The 26,725-nt window shown below is 41.9% G+C and overlaps 1 protein-coding gene across 3 annotated transcripts in view; it reads left to right on the top strand.

Annotated features, from left to right (window-relative positions):
* The window catches only part of LOC142658809 (leucine-rich repeat and fibronectin type III domain-containing protein 1-like protein), a 361,275-nt gene extending 336,562 nt beyond the window's left edge, over positions 1-24,713 (top strand). For all 3 annotated transcript variants that reach the window (XM_075834428.1, XM_075834429.1, XM_075834430.1), the window contains one exon: positions 23,943-24,713. In XM_075834428.1, coding sequence (XP_075690543.1) covers positions 23,943-24,462 — 520 coding nt within the window. In that variant the 3' untranslated portion in view covers positions 24,463-24,713. The remainder of the gene's footprint in view (positions 1-23,942) is intronic.
* The last annotated feature ends 2,012 nt before the right edge of the window (positions 24,714-26,725 follow it).

The following is a 26,725-nucleotide window of genomic DNA, read 5'->3' as shown; positions in this document are numbered from 1 at the left end:
TTCAATAGAGGTGCAAGGGGCCTCTAAGGTCAGGTTCCAACTGGACGGATACGCTGCGTAAAAAATGTGCAGCATATCCGACCTGGAACCCGCAGCACCTTCCATCCGAAAAACTGAATTTCCTCTGCGTAAAAAAAGCGCTCATACTTATCCCCTTCCTCCTTTGACATCCGTTTCCGCCTCCTATGATGACGTTGCAGGCCATGTGACGCTGCAGTGGTCACATGGGATGAAACATCATCCCAGGAGGCCGGACGGCAGGAAGGAGGATGTAAGTTTAATTTTATTTTTTTCCCGCAATTTCTTGATTGCGATTACGCCACAAAAGTCGCAACACCTGGCTTTCTGTTGTGGTTTTTGCATCCCTATTGAATTCAATGGGGAAAACCCACAACAGAAAATCAACAAAAACGCGGCATAAATTGAAATTCCACAGCGTTTACGCTAGGTGGGAACTCGACCTTAGACTGCATGTGTGACATGGCAGATTTTGTTGCAGAAATTTTCTGCGGGTGAAAATCAGTTCCATTCATATGAATAGAACTTGCAAAAATCCATCCACCTGCTGCAGGAAAAAAAACGATTTAGGCGATCGTTACGCCCCTGCCTGTGTCAAGCACCACCCCTCAGAACCTGCACTAGGTAAATGGCAGTATATTCGCTCTTCCTGGACTGTTCCTTTAATATTATAACTAAGTGCATTTGTTCTCTCTGCATAAGGAAACTAGACTCAACAACACACTTTAAATTTTACATTTACAATGTTACAAGCCGATGTCTTAATTGCATAATTTGCGCAGATCATGATAATAACGCCTGTCTGGTAAGCACAGTATTTCCATCACAGTCTCGCTGCCTGCTGTGCAGAGTGTTACCTGTTCCCTCTGCTTTAAAAGAAATATGATCTGCTTCATTTACGGATGAGTCCCTTAGGAGGCGGTGGCGGTGGCGCTGGGGTACGCAGTGATGCCTGCAGTCATTGCTTTCTGATGAGTATTGCTTTTGCTTGTAGTTTATGCTTATGCTCCCCGTGCATTTCTAGTAGCTTCTGGTTATTATTTACAGTTTGATCTACAGTTTCTGCAAGGTATACACAGCTTTGCTTGTAGTTTCTGATAAGTATTTAGGGCTTTCTATATAATCTTTGCTAGGAGTGCAAGGCTTTGCCTGTAGAGCTTCTTAAATCTACAGAATGGTGACTGACATCTTCTAGTCTTCAGAGTTTGTTTGTAGTCTTTCTAGTGTCTGGAGTGTTGCATATTATCTCTGCTAGACGTATAGCTGTGGTTTCCATTTATAAAGAAAAGAACAGTGTTCAGCGCAGTTTTTGTATTGTTTTTTATGGCCTTGGTTTGCTCATGTCGCCTTTGACGTCACACATTCTCCTTATAAAATATGTGAAGCAAACAAAAGCAGCAATATGATAAAACTTACCCTCATATGACTAATTGGTGTGATTCATTACATTAGCAGCATGGAGCAATGGATTGAGAGAAACAACAAAGGGCAGTTATATCCATGTATTTAGATTAAGAGCACTCAGAGTCAGGCAGCTGCTGGGAGCATGATATATTCGGGAAGGTATAAGACGTGAAAAATTCATGTGATGCAAATAGGTTCACTTTTCAATAGCTTGGGCAACGTGAATAATAAGAAAATGCATCAAACTGCTGATCATTGAAGTGAAATAAAAATGGCATAACAAATAATATTTGGGTTAAAGGGATATTCACGCCAGAAGATGTAACAGCAATACACTCGATAGGTGATAAATGTTAGATCGGTGGGGGTCCAACTGCTGGGACCACCATCAATTGCTTAAACTATGGGACCCAAATACCCCCAGCTACTAGTGGGAATAGCATTGAGCCAGTAGCATAAAAAGGGCTTCATTGGTGTAAGGCCAGTTCCACACTCCACAACACAGCCACATTTTAGCATCTGTACTTACTTCACCATGGGTTTCTATGATGGTCTATGTTGAATTCAGTGGCGCCGTGGTGGTCCGGGTGTTGCACTGTAGTTTGGATGCTAAGATGTGGCTATATTATGGCCATGTAAAACTGGCCTTATACGATGGCCCTGTTGTATCTGTACTTTTTAGCCTTTAAAAAGAAAGGATTAAAGAGTAAATGTACGAAGGGGCAGAAACGCTCAGCCAAGCACTCTGCACCTTTACCTGTGATCGGCTGAGCAGTTAGTTGAGCGATGTTTGGGGTCTCAGCACTCAAATTCACCAATCAAATCTTTTGATACGTAACTATGACATATCAAACGTTTTCTGAAAGTACAGTTACTTTTTAAAGATAAATATGATGACTTCAATAAGTGACTTTCCTAGACATCATTGTCTCTTGTTGACCGAAGGATCATAAAGGGCCACAGTGATCCACACATATAAGGTGCCCATACACATCAGATGACAGCTGGCCAAACCTGCCAGTTTCGGTGGGACCGTACGACTATCTGATGTCCCGACTTTTCCCAGCTGGCACATGTCGGGGCAAAGAAGGATCACATATGTTGGATTTCAACATGCCCGATTGTTTGTTCCTGCAGGCTTTTGGGAGGAATAGCTGTTGGACAAACTAGCGTTTGGCCGACAGTTATCTTTAGGCCAGGACCACTCACAGAGTTTTGATGCAGTTTTTGGCTCCATTTTTTGAGCCAAACACAGCAGTGGACACCAAAGTATGGAGATGCATCAGTCTTTTCTATACACCTTTTCTTTCCTGTAGATCTACTTCTGGCTTTGGTTCAAAAAAACTTAACCAAATAACTGCAACAAAACTCTGTGTATGATTTTACCCTAAGTGTATGGCCAGCTTTAGTTAAGACAATTTAATATGTTAATTATTTTCTATGGAGGTGGGAGGGGTGAGAAGCTGACAAATGCTCCAGGTACAGCTTATCTTGGAGGAAAAATGTAGGAATTTGTTAGAAAAAAATATATATTCGGCCAAACTATTTTTTTATCTTAAGAATGGACAGCTGCAGGTGTCTGACATTCGATCATTGGCAGATCTCACCATTTCTAATTTTATGGGCATCTGTAGTCTGTCGAATTTCCCACATTCCTGCAATATTTCTAAAAAAAATTAAATGCCTTATATAAGTTAGAGCTTAGTTGGTTTCCAATTGGTTCAAATTGTTCCTTATGAGTAGACCATAAGGTTCTATTGGCATCTTACTAAGTCTTGGTTTTGTTTTATACAAAAAGGTGAGGATACCCAGAACAAAAATTAAAATGGGCCCACTTCTGGTGCTGGTAACACCACCACACTCCTTACCAACTGGGATAGGAGGACATGGCGCTTGTTTGCCCCCTATCTCCTTTCCATGGTCCTTTGGTTAACCTTAGGTTAACCTTTGGTTAATTCCCCAGACGCTTGTTTGCCTGTACAGGTTCTTAACACCCATTAAAATATGGGATGCAGCCAACCTGGAACTTTACCCTCTCTTTCCAGGGGTCTCATAGAAGCCACATGACCTTCTTCTATGGTGCGTACACCCTTGGCCTTCCCTTTCTCTTGAATATTACCTTGGTCTTAGGGTCCTTTTACACAGGTATATAAGGGGCATGAAAACGAGTGCCGATCAACGAGACAGATTGTTGATCGGTGCTGGTTCGCAATGATTGGTTATGTATGGGGATGAGCAATCGTTACTACGATCGTTCGTCCCTATACATTTCCATCATGCCAGCAGCACATTTCCCTGTTTATACATGTTGACCCTGTTGACCATTTTTTTGCCTGAATAAATGAGCAGATCAACCAACAAATGAGCATTAGCTCATTCATCGGGTGGTCGTTTCCCTGTTTACACAGGATATTGATCGGGAACTCGTTTGCCCAATCATTGGCCCGTGTAAAGGGGCTTCTAGTTAACTACAGTTTGCAACGATATAGAAAACGAGTATTTACCTTTCTTCCCATAAGGAACAGTCTGAAAAAAATAAATAAACTGTGTTTAGGGCTTATCAGGACCAGTCATCTCTGAATGGAGCTTGGGGAATACATAGGACATTCGGCTGTGGTAATGACATTAACATGTTAACAGTGCTGGCGGCTCATCAAAGTGTGATAAATAGGAATTTACAGGCAGGCTAAAAACAACATCTGCTCTAAAAGGAAGATAAAAAGCCTTTTTATTTCCTGTTTCATTTTCCTAAACGAAATGGAGCTCTGCCATTGATTACTCCCAATCTCTAATAAACAATAGCAGATTACACTTGGCAGCCTCTTGCTGCAGGATCGCAGTTCAACCTGATAGACTTTCATTTAACCTGTTTTCATGATAAATTAATAAATTGAGATAGGTCGGAGAAGAAGGAACGTGGAGAGGTTGGTCGGGGGAGGTACTCCGCATTTAGATGAAGATAAGTTCTTGAGCTGTTTTGCACGCTGTGCACAGGGCCGCCATCAGGGGGGTATTAGGGGTAGTGGTCTGAGGGGCCCGGCCAAACCTAATTGAAAGAGGGGCCCGGCAACTGCCGCGACTTGCCATTGGTAGAAAAAAACGGGCCCCTGCGATGGGGCCCGTTTTTTTCACCACAGAATGTCGTGAGCTGCCGGGCCCCCCTCTCGTCATGGGGCCGTCGAACCGCCCGCCCGCGCGCGCGACCGACCGCGCGCACAAGGAAACTCCCGCGCGTGCGCACTCGCGAGCGTCCGGGAGCACGCACCTACGAAAGCCCGCACTCGAGACCGCCCGCGCGCGCACCCGGGGAAGCGCGCACCCGCGATTGCCAGCGCACGCACCCGCGAACGAAGCGCGCGCAGCCGCGAACGAGGCGCGCGCAGCCGCGAACGAGGCGCGCGCAGCCGCGAACGAGGCGCGCGCAGCCGCGGACACACACATGGACACAACTTACCTGGAAGTGAAGGACTGGACGTCTGGACCGAAGACATCGCCTGAAAAGGAGCAGCTCTTCAGACACAGTGAGTAAAGTGTCTGAAAGTGCTGTTTAAGTATGGCCCTGTTCACACAGAGTATTTTGCAGGCAGAAAAAAAATCTGCCTCAAAATTCCTTACAGAATTTTCTGCATTTTCTGCCTCCCATTGATTTCGATGGGAGGTCAGAGGCGGAACCGCGGCAAGAAAGGACGTGCTGCTTTTTCTTTTTTCCGCTACTGGCTCCTATTGATTTCAGATTAAATCAATGGGAGGCAGTTTTGGAAGTTTTTTGGTGATTCTGACGCAGTGTCCGAGTCAATATCAAGGCCCAAAAACTCTGTGAACTGGGCCTTATTGTTAGGGCTTATTCAGACGAACGTGTAATACATCCGTTCAACGCTCGTGATTTTCACGCGCCTCGCACGGACCTATGTTACTCTATGGGGCCGTGCGGACGGTCAGTGATTTTCATGCAGCGTGTGTCCGCTGCGTAAAACTCACGACATGTCCGATATTTGTGCATTGTTCGCGCATCACGCACCCATTGAAGTCAATGGGTGCGTGAAAGTCACGAAAACAGAAAAGCACCACGTGCTACATACAGAGTGTCATAATGATGGCGGCTGCGCGAAAATCACGTAACCGTGCATCATACGCTGCTGACACACGGAGCTGTTATGGACCCTTTGCATGCGCAAAACCCCAAATTTTTTGCACGCGCAAAAAGCACACGCTTGTGTAAATCCGGCCTTAGGGTAGGAACACACTAGGCATGAACACTGCGGATTTTATGCAACACATTTTATTGTGGAAAATCCGCAGCGTATTACAGTCGCAGCCGAGTGGATGAGATTTGAACAAATCTCATTCACATGCTGCAAAAAAAATGGACCTGCAGTGTGGCTTTTTAAGCCGCAGCACGACAATTTATTCTGTGGAATCGCTGCTCCTCTGTTGCGGAAATGCTGCGGTTCTGCCGCAAAAAGCACACATGAGAAAAAAAAAAGGTACTTTTTTAAATTGATAAAAAAGTTTAGACTTGCCCCGGCCGTAGTTTTGGTGACGCGATCCTCTATTCTTAGTGCAGCCCCGCCTCCTGTCATGACGTTTCATCCCATGTAACTGCTGCAGGTCACATGGTCTACAGCGTCATCCCAGGAGGCGGGGCTACGTCCAGAAGAGAGAGATGCGTCACCTAAACTACGTCCGGGGCAAGTCTAAAAAATTTTTCCCTGCAAGATTCCCGCAGCGGACAAGCCTCACGAAACCTGCGCCACTATTTGGTGCGGTTTTGCTGTTGTAATTCCCTGCGGCTACCGGGGCGGATAAGCTGTGTAGTTTTACTCAGCATATCCGCCTAGTGTGTCCCTTATGATGTCGCTCCTGGAGCTGCTGCCGGTCTCTAAATAGGCAGTTGGTTCAGTAGAATTTGGAATTATTTTTTTTTGTGAACCAGCTTAAAAAAATACAAAACTTTTGTGTTAGGGCCTGTTCACATCACCGTTCGCTTCCGCTCCGGGGTTCCGTCTGAGGTTTCCGTCGGGTGAACCCCGCAACGGAAAGTGAAAGTGACAGCACAGCTTCCGTTTCAGCTGCGTAAAAAAACTGCCCATCGGAACAGAATGGCGTTTTTCCCATTGATTTCAATGGGCTGATGTTTGGAGGCGTTCTGCTTCTGATTTTTCAGCCGTTTTTTTTGGCGTTTACGGCCCGAAAAACAGCCGAAAATAGGCCGTGTGAACAAACCCTATTGCTGAAATCTGCAATAATGTTCTGTAAAAGAAAACTGGTTCAGCTGCATAAGTAACTTTCTTATGCAGCAACCTCCTCACTACACCGCCTCTACCCAGTGAGGTATCCTCTCAGACAAGGCCACACTTCAGGAATTGAACTGGAGTCCACACAGAAGACACTGCTTAAAGGAACAGTGTCACCAAATTTTTTTTTTTTTATATCAGTTTTATGTTAGGGTTTTATTAAAAACGTTTATATTGATTTGTGTGTTTGTGTGTTACTTTTTTCTATTTTTACACTTTTTCTTCCCTATGGGGGCTGCCATTTTTTTTTCCATTTCTGTATGTGTCGATTAACGACACATACAGACATGGAATACGGCAGCTACAGTCCCATAGGGAATGCGAACGGGGCCCGTTCCATCCACTATGGTGTACGCCGTGTGTGTGGGAACGGCGCATGCGCCGCTACCACACAGTCCAATTTGAAATGCGCGCCGTCCGGCGCCATTTTCCTGTGGACCGGAAGTCGCAGCCGGACAGTAAGATTACTACTTCCAGTCGCGGCTTCCGGACTTGTGCACATGGAGCAGCGGCAGCAGACGGACCCGAGGGAGCGGCGGCGACTGGAGCAGGTAAGTGATTTCTATGTATGTTCGTGTTTCAGTGTGTTTTACTAGTGTATGTAAACCTACTACACTGTGTGTTAGCTCAAAAAATGGCGACACACAGTGTAGGAGGTTAGACCGTTCAAACCCCTCGTTTCTCCCGGCACTAGCCAGGATAAAGGAGGGGGGGATTCTGAGAGCTCACTAGAGCGAGGGATTTTTTCCCAATTTTGCAGCATAAAGCAATGTGGTTGCTTTACCACATGCAATGCTGCAATTTTGGGAATTGCTCCATCTAGTGACCAGTGCTGGGAAATATTATAAATTGAATCCAATTTATAATATTTCCTGACTCGTGAAAAAAATAAAAAAAATTAGAACAATGTTTAATCACCGACACTAATATCACATGTTCCCTGCAGCGGCGGGCGATAACAGTAGATCAAATGTTTACAAAATTGTTGTTACGATTATGGAACATTCTGTTAATTCAAAAAGATCACGAGGTGTTCAAGAATATTCACTTAATTGAGATTTTAAGCAAAACTCCTAATCAGAAATCTCAGTATTAATAATTATTCCATACAGAACATCAGTAAAGCTGCCTATACCCATGAGATAGCCATCGGCTCAACACGCATGTTTATTTTAATAGAGAGGGGGGAATACGCCACTACCAGACGCCTCCGATAGTGACTTATCTCATGGAAACAAAGGATTGAGCATGTTCACATTCAAGATGCGTGATTCCTCTTACCCCCAACACTTGCCGTCGGGGGATAGTCAGCAGGACCCCATACACAAGAGATCATTGGCCAATCCCATCGATATTGGTGGGTTCGGACAACTATTACTCTCACATGTCTGTTCTTCAGCCAATAAATAGACACTTAACCCCTTAGTGACCAGCCTCATTTTTTTTTTTTTCAGTTTTTCCATCGTTGCATTCAAAGAGCTATAACTTTTTTATTTTTCCGTTAACATAGCTGTATGGGGACTTGTTTTTTGCGGGATTAGTTGAATTTTTTAATTGCACCATTTTGTGGTACATATTTTTGAATTAACTTTTTTTTGGGGGGGGGGAATATAAAAAAAACAGTAATTCCGCCATTGTTCTACGTGTGTTAATAAATAACACGTTACCGCATGTAACCGGAATACACCTTCACGAGGTATTTGACAGCCACGCCTATATAGTGCCAGCGCGGTTGTTGGCTGCGTTGCGACCGTGTTAGTGCCGCTCCGTGTGGCCGTAAACGCCCCGGAAAATGCCTGAAAATACAGAAGCAGAACGCCTCCAAACATCTGCCCATTGATTTCAATGGTAAAAACTGCGTTTCATTCCGACAGGGCGTTTTTTTACGCAGCCGTTTGAAAAAATTAGGTGTAAAAAAAGCCCCGTAAAAAGAAGTGCATGTCACTTCTTGAGCAGTTTTTCATTGGGTCAATAGAAAAAAAGCTCCAAAAACGTCCGTAAAAAACGCATAAAAAACGCTTGATGCTTATAAAACGGCTGAAAATAAGAGGTTGTTTTCCCTTGAAAACAGCTCTGTATTTTACAGACGTTTTTAGTTTGCTGTGTGAACATACCCTAATAGTTTAGCACAGTTATTCGTTAGAAGAGAGGCAACCAACACATCAAATAGAGTATACAGAGTGACCTCCCCATTATGTAGCTCCCGCACAGAGATGACGCCAGATCCGATGCGCGTTTTGGATATGCCTTTGTCCGGGGGTGACTGAAGAAACTAAGATCTTCTACTGCAGTCATGCCTAGTCTCAATTTCTGCCACCTGATGTCATTATTAATATATTAATTCAAGCAGTTTGTCATTAAGTCAATAATAAGGTTAAACATGATGCTCAGTGCAGATGTACATTTGGTGGGTGTAATGTATTAAAGGCATTATAGAGCTATAACTAGGCTCATCATTATGAAGCCTGTCTATAAAGATGGAGTTGTGATTATAAACTACCAACAACATCAAAAATGATCTCACTTTTATTTTTGGAGATGTCCAGCAATATAAAAAAAATGCTCCAATCCTTCCTATTCTACAGATAACGCACTCTCCAGATCAATAGCTCTTCGTCTTAGACTCAGAAATTAAACCAGACCTGACAGACACATAAACAATAAAGTCAAACATCATTTAATGAGACCCATGGCATTCTTGAAGGAACGCTAAACCTAGAAATGATTGATACGTGTAAACAGGAGATAAACTTTACTACTGTATTTGTCAGTCTGCAGAATCTTCTGCATGTTCCTAAAACAAATAATCTTGTAGAAATGCTGCAGAGAACACAGGGGTAATTTCCTGCTGGCCCTTTCCATTCTCAGGTGGTAAATGTCTGAAGGGGTGGGGCTTAATAATCTGTGTCTTACTGCAGACAGAGCAGTGGGGGAGGGTCCTTCTGCAGCCAGTTGTCTTATAGCCAGACAAAGGATTGTGAGGAGAGGGAAAATGACCGATCTCCTGGGACACATAGAGAAGTTATTTTTTTATACCATACACTGTATATTTCTCAGGGGAGAAAGAGTATAAGGTAAAAATTGCTGCAATTTAGATTTTTTTTTAAGTACTTCCTATGTTAGTGTTCCTTTAAACAACTCATATTGATGGGTTTAATGTATATGGAGGCTTTTAGACCCTATATTTGTCCACCATAGCACCATATGCTTTTGGGATCCATCCCCTTCCCTCTTCAACATGCAAAACATTTTATATTAATGGGGTGATCGGTGGGTGATAACTGGGCAACGAACAGTGGGTAACACCATGGTTCGCATTACTTTGCAGCCATGGAATCCTAAATTCCAAACCTGGTATACTGATAGGCCAAATTGTCTTCCTTTGAAATTAGCCCTAGAACATTTGTGTGTAAAATCAGATTATAAAACCCATTGAATACGAGGATCAATGTAACAGTTATTTTATGTCTATGGTCAGTTTTAGACTACTTTTCAGAATATTTATTTCTGATGTATTCCTATAATTTTCAAAAATGTACGTTTCCCCAAATGAGAATTATACAATGTAAATAACTCTATCCTAAGTTTCTCAAGTTTAGCATTATGGAAAGGGTCAGAAGATTTTGGCCCAAAAAGTCACAATAGCCCATTGTGGAACAATTTAAATGAATATTTCTAGAACTGTGAATAAAGGGTGCAATGGAAAGATGTTGTGTAATTTTCATATTGCACTCTTTGGGCATTGAGTGTTCCAGATATGGGTAATTTGTAACTAGAACTACTATCGTGTATATATAAGAAAAAAAATATATTTTGAGAGGCAATTTTCTGGCCTGATAAAGATTAAGTATATTCTGATCATCTAGAATTTTGCCTCATAATAAAATTGAGGAAATCAGGTAATTGAAATCCACGGGAGCTGAATGAGTCATTTAAAAGCCGTAAATAAATCTGTTTCTATTTGAATCATGCAAATTACACTTAGAAAGTTATTCAGTGCAATAAACCAATTAAGAACAGATATTTCAAGATGCATTCATATTCTATATAAACTGACATCAAGTCTATGCCATATAGACGTTCAGCAGCAACATACGCAGCATAATCTAAGAACGTATCAGTTTAATAGGATGAGATGTGCTAGAATCAGGTTTACTCAATAGACAATGATTCATGATTCTCCTTTTATAGATCTAGGTAGAAGGCATGTAGAACTAGCTGTATGCTATTTTGTATTAGGTGGTAAGGGTATGCTTTAAGGAACACTCCAGGCAAAACATATACCCTGTTAAGCCTAGTGAAGGTCCTGAGGGGGGCGGTGCATGACACAAAAAGAAAAAAAAACACCAAAAAGACTCTGTGTCATGCACCGCCCCTTCATGCCCTGCACTAGCCATTACAGGACAGTATTTTAGTTTATTAGTGGTGTAGATCAAAGGGAGGGTCCATAGCAAAGATTAAAATTGGCCCGCCATTATGGTGCTGGGTTTTGCCACCGAGGACAGAAGAGTCTTGTTTTTGATTCTCTATCCTTGACTCTTGGGCTGATTCTCTACCCCCTTTGTTTTCAAATAATGCAGTTCCTCTGTAGATCCTCTGTGTCCTGAACAGGTTATCACCATCCAATAGCAAAAGGGATAGGAGCAACTGGGCCTGGGCTCTTCTTCCAATTCTCCCATACCAGCCCTTTTGGCAGCCTCTATGGTGTTTACGCCGTTGCCGGTCATACAGGGGTAAATAATAATAATAATAATAATAGTGAAGTGGTGGTGTGGATGCTTTTAGTTATTTTTATTTATTTATTGTAATAAAGGAGCCAGTACCATATATAAAAATAGCATTCTTTTTGTTACCGATTTTAATATTTTAAATTGGAGCTTGTCCCTATTGAAAGCAATGGGGCAAATTACACATAGTAGCGACCTAAACTGTGTAGAACTGTAATAAAACAAGAAAAAAACAGCAGAAAAAATTCCATTTCTGAATAAGAATTGATACATTTTTGAGGGGTCAGGTGACCTGTTATGACCATATACATCGTGTCAATGCATGGAGTTTTAAACAGAGGACCAATGGCAAGGGGAGCAGCAGGCCAGGGTGGTGGAAGATGTATGAAAGTTATTTGTTTTATTAGGTTGGGCACACTAAAGTGATTTTCCAAAATTCCTTAGAATCTCTTTAAACCCTAATATCCCATTCCCCCATGTCACACCCACAGGGGGTTCAGGAAGCTGAGCTATAAGTAGTTGTTTGATGAGGTCCCATTGACCTGCCTATGACATGGAATCAAGGTCATCACTGGTGATTTTATTTTCTGATGTAGGGGAGTCAAAAATAGGGGTTTTCTTGCCATTATAATGGGGGGGGATAACCTCTAAAACTAAAGTATATGAAAACAAACTAGGTATAGTCAAACCTGATAGATAGATAGATAGATAGATAGATAGATAGATAGATAGATAGATAGATAGATAGATAGATAGATAGACAGCTTCTGCCTTGTGTTGACAGCATAACAGTGTAATATAAATGAATTTCCTCTATTTAATTAGCAGTCCGTAGGAGTAGACGACTTGTCCTATTTCCCTTTAACTGCATTGATTATGGTTGACCTCTTTGTAGAGCGCACAAGATCTGTAGAAAGTTGAATGAATAAAATGTAGGTTACTCAAGATTTTTGTAGAAGTGTTTCCTTTAGATCTGTCGTTCAGACCCTTTTAAAATATTCTGCTTTAGATATTTAAATACTGTAAAAGAAATGGGAATTAAGATAAATTGACACAAGCCAAATCCACATTGCACGATTTGGCTGCCAACTTTGTGGTCTGTGCACCATATTTAGAAAAATGGCCCATATGCATACAAAAATAAATACATTACGCTGTAAACTGTCATTTAAAACGAGATTACATTTGCCTTGCTGTAAATCTCACAAAAACGTTAGCGAAGTGTCAGGATTCTGAATACACATCATGTCCTGGCTGGAGGTAATGTATATTCATTGTCAGGACACTGCAGTAATGTTATAGTGTTAGCAATATAGCTATATCGCTATGTGCTGTGTAAATGAATGGAGAGAAGTGCATGACGCTGATTGGTCACTGATTGGTCAGCGTCATACACTCCTCTGTACAACGCCCACTTGGCCAAAAAGTAAAAACACGCCCAGTTGTCCATTAAGAAACTCATTAGCATAAAGCTAAACTAGGTCGTTACTCCGTCAAAAATGATAGTTTTTCTAAATAAAAAACACTGCTGTTATCTACATTACAGCGCCAATCACATCATGTATAATATAGGCCACTTATAATGAAGTGACAGAGCCTCTTTAATATAGTAATTGACACCAATAGCATTTTGGCTAGAGTACATCCTTTGGGGCGCCTGTGGCCATATTGCCACAGCAGTGGCATAGTCTGTTTTTTTTTTTTGTCCCACCTTTGATACCATGGGGCACTGAAGCACCAGGACGATAGAGTCCAAATGTATCACAGCCAAATGGCTTGTAACTGGATGCTTTGGCTATGATGTTATGTGGCATTGCCTTTCATGTGGTAAACTCCAGCTCAAAAATTATCGTTTTTCTAAATAAAAAAAACACTGCTGTAATCTACATTACAGCGCCGATCACATTATGTACAATATAGGCCACTTATAATGTGGTGACAGAGCCTCTTTAAGCCTGCATCTCGGCCCCTATTGGAAATCTGCATTATATCAGCATGTCAGTAAATTGTAAAGACTCCTTGCAGACAGTAAACATTGTGACTACCCATCCTACCAAGTGTCACGGAGGACCATTAAGCCAACCAGAGGAAATTAAGAAGAATGAGACCCACTCTCCAACCTTACAGAACTAGTCCCTGTAAAAGGACTTCTAGATATCACACTCAATTGCTTTCTCCAGAGGGTATGGTCACTGTCTGACCTCATGAGCTTCACGGGATCAGAATTTGGGCCACTGGGAGATCCTCTGGTGGGCCATTCCAACTTTGGACCTCATTGAGTGCTGTGTACGTGAGTAAAGAGAAGAAAAAAAGCATAAAAAAAATGCTTCTGTCTTCTCTCCAGGGTTTCTGGACGTCTCTGACTGCCGGGCACCCAACATTCAACTGCACAGTCGCTCAGGCACTTAGCTTATACTGGAGCCTTATATATACAGTGGACAGTACTTAATCTAATTACCCTTTAAAACAAGGCTTATCAACCTTTTCTATTAGGGTCTCACTAGACAGAACATGGTGATGCCTGGGCGTCACCATGAGTCGTAGTCCTGGCCAATTTTTTATAAAACGTACTTCGATTCATATTAAAATTTGTCTCCTAGACCAAGAAAAACATTAAAATAAAGCACAAAAGGGGGAAATTATGTTATTAAACCAGGGACTGGTTCAGCCAGAAAGACGTGCAGTTTATGATCACTTCTGTCAAAACAACCTCCCTAGCTGTGTCTCACCAACAACTGGGGGGCACCTCCTTAAAAGACATTACCAGAGAGCAAATACTGTAGAGCTCATGTTTCAATCTCGTTAGGATGAGAATATTTTGCAAATAAATTTGTAAATATGGCACCCCATCAAAGAACGATAGGGGGATGGCGGAGCGTGTGCCTCGAGTGCTCGGTACCAGGTGGGGGCCACTATCAAGGTACTGCTTTAGCTATGGATCTTTATACACAAGGCAGCGAACTGAGTCTTTGTTCTGGGTGAATTAAAGCCTGGATGGACCTATGGTACCCCTGTCCAACACTGGAGTCCAAGTGCAACAGGCCATCATGCCAAAGTTTCGTTACATTTCTAAAATGGCATGGAACATATTTATAATTGGGTTGGAACCATAGCAAGAACGATACATTAGCTGTACAAACTCAATGACATATGGCCCTCGATGACTACCTGTCAAAGGGTGAAACGTTTGGTGCACGAACTGGGACCATAATGTCTCCATAACACAAGTATACTGACATATGTAGAAGATCACAACTATGTGCTGAGCAGGTCAAATAAAATATAATCTCTGACAAGACCAGATGGGAACTCGGCATGAGGACGTGCATATAAAGTATACTGCCGCAGGGTACTGCAGAATATTATTATACAGTCATCTGTTTTACTATCACAATGTGAATACTTTATAACATGTCAGTCAAGTTTACAATATAAATTCAAGAAACGTCCCTCACATTATACCATGTGCCGCATATTAGCTCTGCACTCCCCTATAACTCCTAGTTCTGGAGGATGCTCTGCAGGCGAAGGTGACCACCAAATTCATACACAAGATCTGGAATCATCTGGTGGTCACCACAAAGGAAGATGGCCTTGATGAGTAAGAAGTCAAACATGGAATTTGGGCATCCAATGAAAAATAAAGGAGTACAGCCTTTTATGCAGGGAAGATAGCAATGATATATGAGACGTTTCTTTTCAAGGGCTGAATTCAGATTAGTTGGTTGAATAACATGTTAGAAGTCCGTTGTGTAGAAGAATCTGTGGTGACTATCGGGGAGTAGTGACTTTCCGGCGGGAGATAAGGCTTATATTCCAGGCCACTGCCAAGTGTCACACCACCCGAAGTGCCAGCTGAAATTGACACTTCTATCTTGAGGGATAGGTAACCCAAATTATAAACAAGCACCTTTAAGCTACATGCACACGCTGTATAATTTGGTGCAGAAAATCTGCTTCAAAACCGCAGATAAATGCAGGTAATCCCGCAGGTAAAATTCGCACTAAGGCTGGGTTCACACGACCTATTTTCAGGCGTAAACGAGGCGTATTATGCCTTGATTTACGCCTGAAAATAGGGCTACAATACGTCGGCAAACATCTGTGCAGACGACCTGTAATTTACGCGTCGTCGTTTGACAGCTGTCAAACGACGACGCGTAAATTGACTGCCAAGGCAAAGAAGTGCAGGGCACTTCTTTACAACGTAATTTGAGCCGTTCTTCATTGAAGTCAATGAAGAGCAGCTCAAGATTTACGAGCGTCACAGACGCCTCGCATAATACGAGGAGGAGCATTTACGTGTGAAACGAGGCAGCTGTTTTCTCTTGAAAACAGTCTGTCTTTTCACACGTAAATGCCTGCTATCGTGTGCACATACCCTTAATGGATTTTTTTATGAGTTTTTAGGTGTGTTTTCACATTTTGATACAGAAACTGGTGGGGATTTTATGGTGCGAATTTTGGTGCGTTTTTTTTTTATAAAGTTGTCAGATACAATTCTAAGACGGAAACGCAAGCTAAATTGACATGTTGCGGATTTTAAAATCCCCACCCCAGGTCAAATTCCACAATGTGTAAATGAGATTACTTGGGGTGTCATTTTCTTTGCTGGTACTGTAAATCTGCGCAGTGTACATTTGGCCTACAGCAAACCCATTGTCTGTGTATACACACACATCTGGGTAGCACGTAGTATAATCAACTAGAAGACCAGTACACTTACCAAATACTTATGTGAACATTTATATGATGTGATATGATATGGGCTGAAGATTGTTAATAGGGGTACCCACATTTTACAATCCCCTTTTTTTTTTAGAAGTCCACAAAAAGAAACCAATCACAGGGTGTCCTGCTGCTGGGATCTATGTGGGAACCAGGCAGCAAGTCTTCAATTTCCTTGCAGCGCCACCAAAGGGGAAATTAAGTATTACATATTATCCATTAAAATCAATAAACTGCTCATGTAGTTGCGCTCTCTCTGATAAACCTAATTGAAGGGGGTGCCAAGTTGGAGACTGCTCTATTAAGTCTGAATGTCCCAGTAGGGTATAAGAAAACTGGCTTTAAAAACCAGTCAACCCCTTTAAAGGGAATGTGACGCTAGAAAAAAATTTTTTTTTTTTTTAGTTAAACAATTAGTGTATAGGTGATTAAACATTGTTCTAATTTTTTTAATTTTTTTCACGAGTCAGGAAATATTATAAATTAGATTCTAATTTATAATATTTCCCAGTGCTGGTCACTAGATTGAGCAATTCCCAAAATTGCAGCATTGCATGTGGTAAAGCAACCACATTGCTTTATGCTGCAAAATTTGAGAAAACTCACTCGCTCTAGTGAGCTCTCAGAATCCCCCCTCCTTTATCCTGGCTAGTGCCAGGAGAAACGAGGGGATTGAACGGTCAGACCTCCTACACTGTGTGTCGCCATTTTTTGAGCTAACACACAGTGTAGTAGGTTTACATACACTAGTAAACACACAGTAAAACACTTACATACACAGAAATAACTTACCTACTCCAATCGCCGCCGCTCCCTCCGGTCCGTCCGCTCCGTCTGCTACCGCCGCTCCAAGTGCACAAGTCCGGAAGCCGCGACCGGAAGTAGTAATCTTACTGTCCGGCCGCGACTTCCGGTCTACAGGAAAATGGCGCCGGACGGCGCACAGTTCAACTTGGACTGTGTGGGAGCGGAGCATGCGCCGTACCCACACAGACGGCGTACAGCATAGTGGATGGAACGGGCCCCTTTCACATTCCCTATGGGACTGTAGCTGCCGTATTCCATGTCTGTATGTGTCGTTAATCGACACATACAGAAATGGAAAAAAAAATGGCAGCCCCCATAGGGAAGTAAAACACAAACACACAAATAAATATAAATTTTTTTAATAAAACACTAAAATCAAACTGATGTAAAAAATTTTTTTTACGTGACACTGTTCCTTTAAAGGGGTTTTCCAGGAGTTTGATATTGATGACCTATCCTTAGAACAGGTCATCAATATCAGGTCGGTTGGGGTCAGACTCCCGGCTCCCCCACCTTTCGGCTAATTGAAAGGGCTGAGCGTTTTGGCCTCTTCATTGTTTAACAGGCACAGCGCCGTACATTCGGTAGTGGCTGTGCCCAGTACTGCAGCTCTTTGCAGCTCAGTCCCATTCAAGTTAATAGGACTGAGCTACAGCATCGGGCCTAGCCACTACCAATTGTACAGAATTGTGCTTGGTAAGCAATGTAGAGAACAGAGCGCCGCGGCCCCTTTAATCAGCTGATCGGTGGTAGCGCTGGGAGCCAGACCCTCACCGATCTGATATCGATGTCCTATCCTAATGATAATCAATATGAAAGTCATGGAAAACCCCTTTTATATCCAGAATACAGACAGAAAAACTATGTTTTATTGTATAATTATCTGCTTATGACTAGGACATGAAAAACAAAGTATAAAATTAGACAATAAATATCATACATAATAAACTCCTTATAAATAACTTCTCGGAGCTGTATACATATATTTCAATGAGAGATAAACAATATGTTAAACACACATTTATTTTTGCAAAGGCCTTTACCTTCCGCAAGAAGAAAAGAGAAAAAAAAATACTTTGGAGTCAACAGTAATCTTGTGACAAACATTAAATGAATTTTGAAGGAAAAAACTTGTCTTGTGGAAGAATAGAAGAAATTGCTCAGCAGGTTCCTAATTTACACATTGTGTGCTAAAGGTGGATTAAGACAGGGCAGCAGTGAAAGAAGCATTCAGCAGACAATGGGGAGTGAAAAATGAACAATCTAAGACTTTTTTCCCAGAGGCTTTAAGAACACAAAAGCGTCTTTGAAAAGGTGAATGGATTCTGTGAGTGGTGAGTGGGTAGAAAGATGGTGAGGAATTCAAATCCTTCCTTACCCCCAAAGAGGCTGCCTGAACTTTCCGAGAGCACTTAACATCCTGGAATAAAGTCAATGCCTCCAGTATTTCTGCTGCTCTGGTTACCTGTAGGAATACAGTCCAAAGGAGATATATCAGCGTAAGAGGCAAAGCACGGGACCCTGTGGTGTCATGATCAGAAGCAGGTGCTGAGCTGGAGACGTATACGTTAAACGTAGGCTGAGATGGAAGCCTAACAATGGCGTCCGTCGCTCTAACAGACTATAATGGTATCCGTTTAATGGATATATGTCATGAACTCAAATGATCCTTTTCACCCATAGGCATCCCTCACCCATAGGCTATAATGGTACCCGTTCAATGGGTTCAGCGGCTATGGGGCTTGTGATCCTGCAAATGGTCTATTCTTCCTCCACAGGCAACTTTAAGGGATTGTAAAAGATGAAAAAACTGCTGTTTTTCAAGAAAAAGCGCCATTTTTTTTTCCATTAGCGGTGTCTAAAATTACAGCCTTGTACAGTGAAGGAAATAAGTATTTGATCCCTTGCTGACTTTGTAAGTTTGCCCACTGTCAAAGACATGCACAGTCTAGAATTTTTAGGCTAAGTTAATTTTACCAGTGAGAGATAGATTATATTAAAAAAAAAAAAAACAGAAAATCACATAGTCAAAATTATATATATTTATTTGCATTGTGCACAGAGAAATAAGTATTTGATCCCTTTGGCAAACAAGACTTAATACTTGGTGGCAAAACCCTTGTTGGCAATCACAGCAGTCAGACGTTTTTTGTAGTTGATGAGGTTTCCACACATGTTAGATGGAATTTTGGCCCACTCCTCTTTGCAGATCATCTGTAAATCATTAAGATTTCGAGGCTGTCGCTTGGCAACTCGGATCTTCAGCTCCCTCCATAAGTTTTCGATGGGATTAAGTTCTGGGGACTGGCTAGGCCACTCCATGACCTTAATGTGCTTCTTTTTGAGCCACTCCTTTGTTGCCTTGGTTGTATGTTTCGGGTCTTTGTCGTGCTGGAAGACCCAGCCACGAGCCATTTTTAATGTCCTGGTGGAGGGAAGGAGGTTGTCACTCAGGATTTGACTGTACATGGCTCCATCCATTCTCCCATTGATGCGGTGAAGTAGTCCTGTGCCCTTAGCAGAGAAACACCCCCAAAACATAATGTTTCCACCTCCATGCTTGACAGTGGGGACGGTGTTCTTTGGGTCATAGGCAGCATTTCTCTTCCTCCAAACACGGCGAGTTGAGTTAATGCCAAAGAGCTCAATTTTAGTCTCATCTGACCACAGCACCTTCTCCCAATCACTCTCAGAATCATCCAGATGTTCATTTGCAAACTTCAGACGGGCCTGTACATGTGCCTTCTTGAGCAGGGGGACCTTGCGGGCACTGCGGGATTTTAATCCATTACGGCGTAATGTGTTACCAATGGTTTTCTTGGTGACTGTGGTCCCAGCTGCCTTGAGATCATTAACAAGTTCCCCCCATGTAGTTTTCGGCTGAGCTCTCACCTTCCTCAGGATCAAGGATACCCCACGAGGTGAGATTTTGCATGGAGCCCCAGATCGATGTCAATTGACAGTCATTTTGTATGTCTTCCATTTTCTTACTATTGCACCAACAGTTGTCTCCTTCTCACCCAGCGTCTTACTTATGGTTTTGTAGCCCATTCCAGCCTTGTGCAGGTCTATGATCTTGTCCCTGACATCCTTAGAAAGCTCTTTGGTCTTGCCCATGTTGTAGAGGTTAGAGTCAGACTGATTAATTGAGTCTGTGGACAGGAGTCTTTTATACAGGTGAACATGTAAGACAGCTGTCTTTACTGCAGGCACCAAGTTGATTTGGAGCGTGTAACTGGTCTGGAGGAGGCTGAACTCTTAATGGTTGGTAGGAGATCAAATACTTATTTCTCTGTGCACAATGCAAATAAATATATACAAATTTTTACTATGTGATTTTCATATATTTTTTTTTATATAATCTATCTCTCACTGGTAAAATTAACCTAGCCTAAAAATTCTAGACTGTTCATGTCTTTGACAGTAGGCAAACTTACAAAATCAGCAAGGGATCAAATACTTATTTCCTTCACTGTATATGTGGGTAATGCAACTTCTGGGACTAAAATACCTTTTTATTTTTTTTACTAATCTCATACACACACAATAGCAGGAAGAGGGGGTGGTAATAGTGAAGAGGAAGAGCCGATATAGTGTGTTAAACCAGTGCCAAAAGGGGGACCAGTGTCGAACTGTGTCCATTGGGCCCACCAGAGGAAATGTTTCTGAGGACCGACTTTCGAGTTCAGTTTTTAACGAAGATGCATCAGTGGAGTAGATCACAATGGATAAAAATTTAGTTTTGGGGGAGATACCCTACAGGACATTAAAAAAAGTCTTTAAAGGGAATCTGTCCGCAGATATGAGCCCTCAACAGCACTATATAAAGGAGGGGGGAGAGAATTGTACTGATATCTGATGTGTCGGTCATGCAAGCTACGTGACCGAGAAATCAACTTTTAATGCCCCTGTCGCAAGTGCCACTGAGGCGGCCCCTAGATGTTCAAGTGCTCGAGGCTCTCCTCACTGAATGTTCAGTCATGCCACTTGCATGCCCTCCTTTTAAGGCCCTTTCCACGGGCCAAGGATTGGGCAAACAAGCTTTCATATGAACGCTTGTTCCCGATCATTGCCCTGTAAAAAGGGCAAGGATCAACTGATCTGCTCATTTATGTGGCCAATGAAATGAATGGTCGGCAGCACATCTCCCTGTGTAAACAAAGAGATGTGCTGCCGACATAATGGAAATGTATGGGGACGAGCGATCGTAGTAACAATAGCTCGTCCACATACATAACTGATCATTCCTTGTGAACAAGTGCCTTGCGATCGGCACCCTTAAACATTTATGGGACCCCACCATATTGTGCAGATCTGCTATAAGGCGACCATAGTCTGCTACGGGCTCATACTGTACCTCCTGTGCCTCAAATTTTATATGGAGGTTTTTTTTTCATATTCAGTAGGAAAAAGTTGCTGCATGCTCCAACACATGTTGAATTACAGAGCCATTTTTTCATGAAGTGCCTATCGCTCTGTAACCCGGACCTGAAGGGACTATGTGATCCAACATACATGGTCCGTGCACACAACTTTGATGGGTGCATTAGCTCATATACTTTTGAAAGGTTCCCCTCAAACTCAGGTGCACAACTATTTTGCTCCGGTGCTTTCACAGATTGGGAATCAGAAGTACAGGGCAGCCAAATAGGAAAGGCAGAACAACAGCAACACAATGTGCGGTGCTCATAAACAACCCGCAGAGTCAATTCATTTGTGTCAGGATAAGGAACTCTGCTGATTGGCAAAGATTAAGCATAAACAATGGTCTATTCAGAATAAGCAGCCAAGGTTTTATTTCTTATAATATATAATGGATCAAACTCCCCCGATAACCTAAAGTAATAAAACCAACAATATACAAAGAAAGAATTAGAAGCTTGTTACGTGATAACATTGTGGTGGGATAATTAATTCCACTACTCAATCATATGATGCCGTCTTTAGAGGAGGACAATTGAAATCACTAATAATGCCACTCCAGACAATGGACAAACACAGAATATAATATGTGAACGACGTGTCGCACAGATATTATACAGAATGTTCCCTAATATAAGTGGGTGCTACTGAAATATACAAACAATGATAGGGGTAGACATATTCAGGTTATTATCATACTGTTTTTAAGTCTGGCCAGTCCACCTGGTATCTAAATATATACTTATTATAGACCAATGTCAATAGATCCCAGGATCTGGTCCTGTGAAAATGGGTGTATGTTGGTAAGGCTGGATTGACACGAGCGTGTGCTTTTTGCGCACGCAAAAAACGCTGCGTTTTGCCTGCGCAAAAGGCACTTATGCTGCTGCCACACGGATCAGTTATGATGCGCAGCTGCGTGGTTTTCGCGCAGCCGCCATCATTATGACACTCCGTTTGGAAGTTTGTAAACAGAAAAGCACGTGGTGCTTTTCTGTTTTCATTCATCCTTTTCACTGCTGTTGCGCGAATCACGCTGGTCGCACGGAAGTGCTTCCGTGTGGCATGCGTGGTTTTCACGCACCCATTGACTTCAATGGGTGCGTGATGCGTGAAAAACGCCCAAAGAACGGCCATGTCGTGACTTTTTCGCAACGGACCAACGCTGCGTAAAAATCACGCACGTCTGCACGGCCCCATAGCCTAATATAGGTCCGTGCGACGCGCGTGAAAATCACGCGCATTGCACGGACGTATATCCCGTTCGTCTGAATAAGCCCTTAGAGTCACTCCAGCAGCTGTAAATATATATTAGGGCTAGGGCCTTATCACAACTTTTGGACATGCGGTGAATCGCCTTGAAAGCCCTAGCCTAAATGTTGTGCAGCCGGAAAATGTTTGTCCGAGGCTATGTTTACAACTCATTTTGTGGCCTACATATACATTGAGAAAAGCTTGTATACATTTAATGTAGGTGTGACTGATGACTAACGGTAGCATCCATCACCCATAGGCTATATTGCCATTCGTCTAACAGATACATCATGAAAAGCTATTTAATATCTCATGACATATCCTTTTAGCTGAGGATATAAAGAGGCATCCATCACCCATAGGTTACCATGTTTAAAAAAAAAATGTATCTAATGTAAAAAAAAAATTTACTGGACTCCGTGGCATCGAATAGCGTGGTCTACTACAATACTCCATACCACTTTTTGCCGTATATTAATGTGTACTGACCAGACAGAGACCAAAAGTAGCCCGATGGACATATTTAGCATGTAAGTTGGGAGCTACACGCTAAACGTAAACAAAAAAACATGGTGAACAGGGCCTAACCTGCATATTTTAGGTATTTTTTCTTCCCTCCGATGACTTCAGTAAAAGCACATTTTCTTTTATGCTTGTTGAGTGGGTGGGCATTGCCTGGTATGATATAAGCTGTGCTACATTTTCTCTCTCCATGCTTATTGAATGGGTGGGCTCCTTCTGGGGTAATGAAAGCTGTGCTATGTGATCTGAGCCAATCAGATGTCTTTCCCTTGCAGCTACCCCTCCCCTCTCACAGCATGCTGTCTCAGACACAAATGATGGAGAAATACTGCAGCTACATCTCCCTCCTCCCTGTTTTCTATTTATTATTTTACACTAGACAGAGTTTTTTTTATGAAGTGGGGGTTTTTGGGACAGTTACAAGGAGACTGTATGCTGGGCAAGGATAACTACAGGAACTGAAAGATGCCACTTTTCCCTAATAACATATATTCAATAGTTTCAGGTATTTACATGAACTACTGATTTATGCAAAAAAAAATATGATAGTGTAACTTACTTTAACCATTTACCTACAACACCTTATTTGTTAGTAGCCCATTTTAGGCTCATGAAGGTCAGTGCCCAAATATCAGTTGATAGCATTAATATTATTAAACCCAACATGATCACCTATAAAACAGCATTTCTAATAAAATTCCCAATTGTCTTGTAACAAAGAAAAACATCTATATTGTAAGTAAATCATGTCTTTCTCTTTATACAGAATGATCCCATCTTCAAGCAAGTCGTTTTTCCTGAGTGACCTGGTGTCCTCTCGCATTTACGACTTGTGTGTCCTGGCCGTTTACGATGATGGAACAACCTCGCTAACTGCGACCAGAGTGATTGGATGTGTACAATTTACCACCGAACAGGAATATAAACAATGCAGGTCACTCCATGCTCAGTTTCTTGGTGGAACCATGATTATCATCATAGGTGGTATCATAGTGGCCTCTGTTCTAGTCTTCATCTTTATTTTGCTAATGAAATATAAAGTCTACAATAACCACCCAAAATCTAAGCCAACTAAGGTCACCAACGTGTGTTCACAAACCAACGGTAGCCAGAGTGGAACAATGGGACGCTCGTCTTCTAAGCTCAACGAGAGAAGAGACAGTATTATGCAGGACATCTCAGGAACGTCCATCAAAAGCAAAACCATAGTTGACCTCACCCCAGATGGTGAAAAAGTGACCGTACCGGATACTACCTTTATAACAAATGACGTCCTGTCCCACTAGCAGAACATTATACCTATACCACAAAAGTAGGCACCTCTTATAAAAGACGATCCACCAAGAATTGGACATTGTGGTATCGTGAAGAACATTTTCAGGCAAGGAGTCGCATTGACGGCTTCACACCTATTGTCTATTTTTAAGATCAGATGGTTCAACAAAAAGCTATTTTTTTAATATGTAAAAAGGGTTCTTGCATTCTTAACTATTTTTTGGTTCAATATTATTAAATATAAAGTGTGTGACTAAACAAGGTTAATGTGAAATACTTAATTTCCACAAATGACACTTACGTGAAGGAAGCATAATAAATGTTTTTTGGTTCTTTTACACTTGTTTATTTCATACTCTGAATTAACCTCATACAATTTCATGTAAAATTTATGATACTGGAAGATTTGTGTCTACTGATTATGTCTAATGACCTACTGAACAATTAAGGCCAGGCTTCCACTGTGATAAATACACGACATTCATGAGAGTGTGCTAAATTGCGTGCAAAATCATCTGTAATGTATTCATATGGGATTGCACGAAATAAATGGACACTCTTTTGGCCTCTGTCGGGCTAATGGTGCCCTATGGACATGTTTAGTGTGTATGTTGGGAGCTTTCCGGGCATGCATGCTAAATGTAGGACCAAAATGTGATGTGAACAAATCCTTACCTGTAATTATTTCACTCAAGAACGTCATCCTGGACCCATTCAAATTCTTTCCTGATCTGTCATTACTATGCTTCACTTTCTTTTTTTGAACATACAGATTACCTATGGATTTCAGTGGAATTGGGTAAACTTTAGAAAAAATCCCTGGAAAGGTTAGGTGACTTCACATGATCCAGCAATAATCATTTACATTGGTGTTGTCAGAGACCATCAGATCCATATCTTACATAGCTTAGGCCTAAGATGGCCGTAACCTGGCCACAATTTAGCATCCGTATTATTACGCAAGTCCTGGTCCAATCGTGGGTTTAATGGCCTAAACTAGCAGCATCATCATAGATCCCCATGATGCTGTTAGTTCAGGTCACTAGGCCCATGGTCGGGATTTAAACCTGTAATACCGACGCTAAAATGTGGCCATATTATGGCCGTCTGAATGAGGCCTGTCAAGAAAATAAGGTCTGGACGACACAAAGATAAACCCCGATAAGTGGCACTGACTACTAAAGGTGTGCCAAATTTAGAAATGCCCTTCTACAATGTACACTGTCACAACGTGACTGGTCTGACATTGTGCTCCTGAAAAAGTTTAAATTCCTAATATTATAGATTGATCACTGCGGTGTGGTGCACATTTATGGTGTATTCATCACATGTATCTGACCAAGGGTTAAGGAGGGCAATAAATCATCCCTACTTTTATCCTAAAGTTAGACAGGTAAAGGGGAAATTAGGCTCTGTTCACATCCTCGTCGCTATTTCCATTATTCTGTGCTGTCGAAGGGCACCAACGGCGCCTGACAGAACCCATTGACTTTTCATCATGGCCTCCGTAATCTTTCCAGACAAAAAAACGCTGCAAGCTGCGCTATTTTATCCAGAAAATATGACGGAAACTGCAACCGAGGCTCCGACGTAGATGTGAATGGAGCCTTACAGAAGAAAGAAAGAGAGAGACGCATCAGAAAGAAGCAAGGAGAATAGAAGTAAGAGAAAGAACAAAACTGAAAATGAGAGGATTCAAAGGGAAGAATATGGAAGTGAGGTGAGTAAAGGAAGGTGAAAGAAAAAAGCAAAAAAAGAAACAGAAAAAAAGGGAAAAAATAAAAATAAAAAAAGAAGATAGAGGAATCTGAGAAAATCTGCTGAAGAGAATAGAACCCACAACAGATAATAATAATAATGGACAAAAAGAAAAACAAAAAAAACGTAGGAGGTGGGGGAGGGATAGGGTAGGGAGAAGAGAAGAAAGAACATCGGATGGTTGACGTAAGAGGAAGAGAGAAACGCACAAGAGGAGAGAAGTGAGAATAAAGAAAATAGCTGGCCATAAACATGAGATAGCTGACAGCTATTTTTGCAAACTCCACTATGAACACATACGCTGGGCCAAGCTTGCATGTGTTTCCAATGGAAAGAGGGTAAGACGCCGATGCCAGACACCTCTAGCAGTCTGGTATTACCATGGGAACAAAAAAGATTGGGTATGTTAAAAATGTAAAATGCGCCATCCCACTACCGGAGGCCCCCATACACATGAGAATATCAGTAAATCCTGTCGATGTCAGGTGGATTGGCAAAACTTTCTCATGTGTATGG

Source organism: Rhinoderma darwinii, chromosome 8 (genome assembly GCF_050947455.1).
Source record: "Rhinoderma darwinii isolate aRhiDar2 chromosome 8, aRhiDar2.hap1, whole genome shotgun sequence".
Classification (NCBI taxonomy): domain Eukaryota; kingdom Metazoa; phylum Chordata; class Amphibia; order Anura; family Rhinodermatidae; genus Rhinoderma; species Rhinoderma darwinii.
Note: the sequence above shows the minus strand (reverse complement) of the source record. Positions and strands in the feature narration are given on the sequence as shown.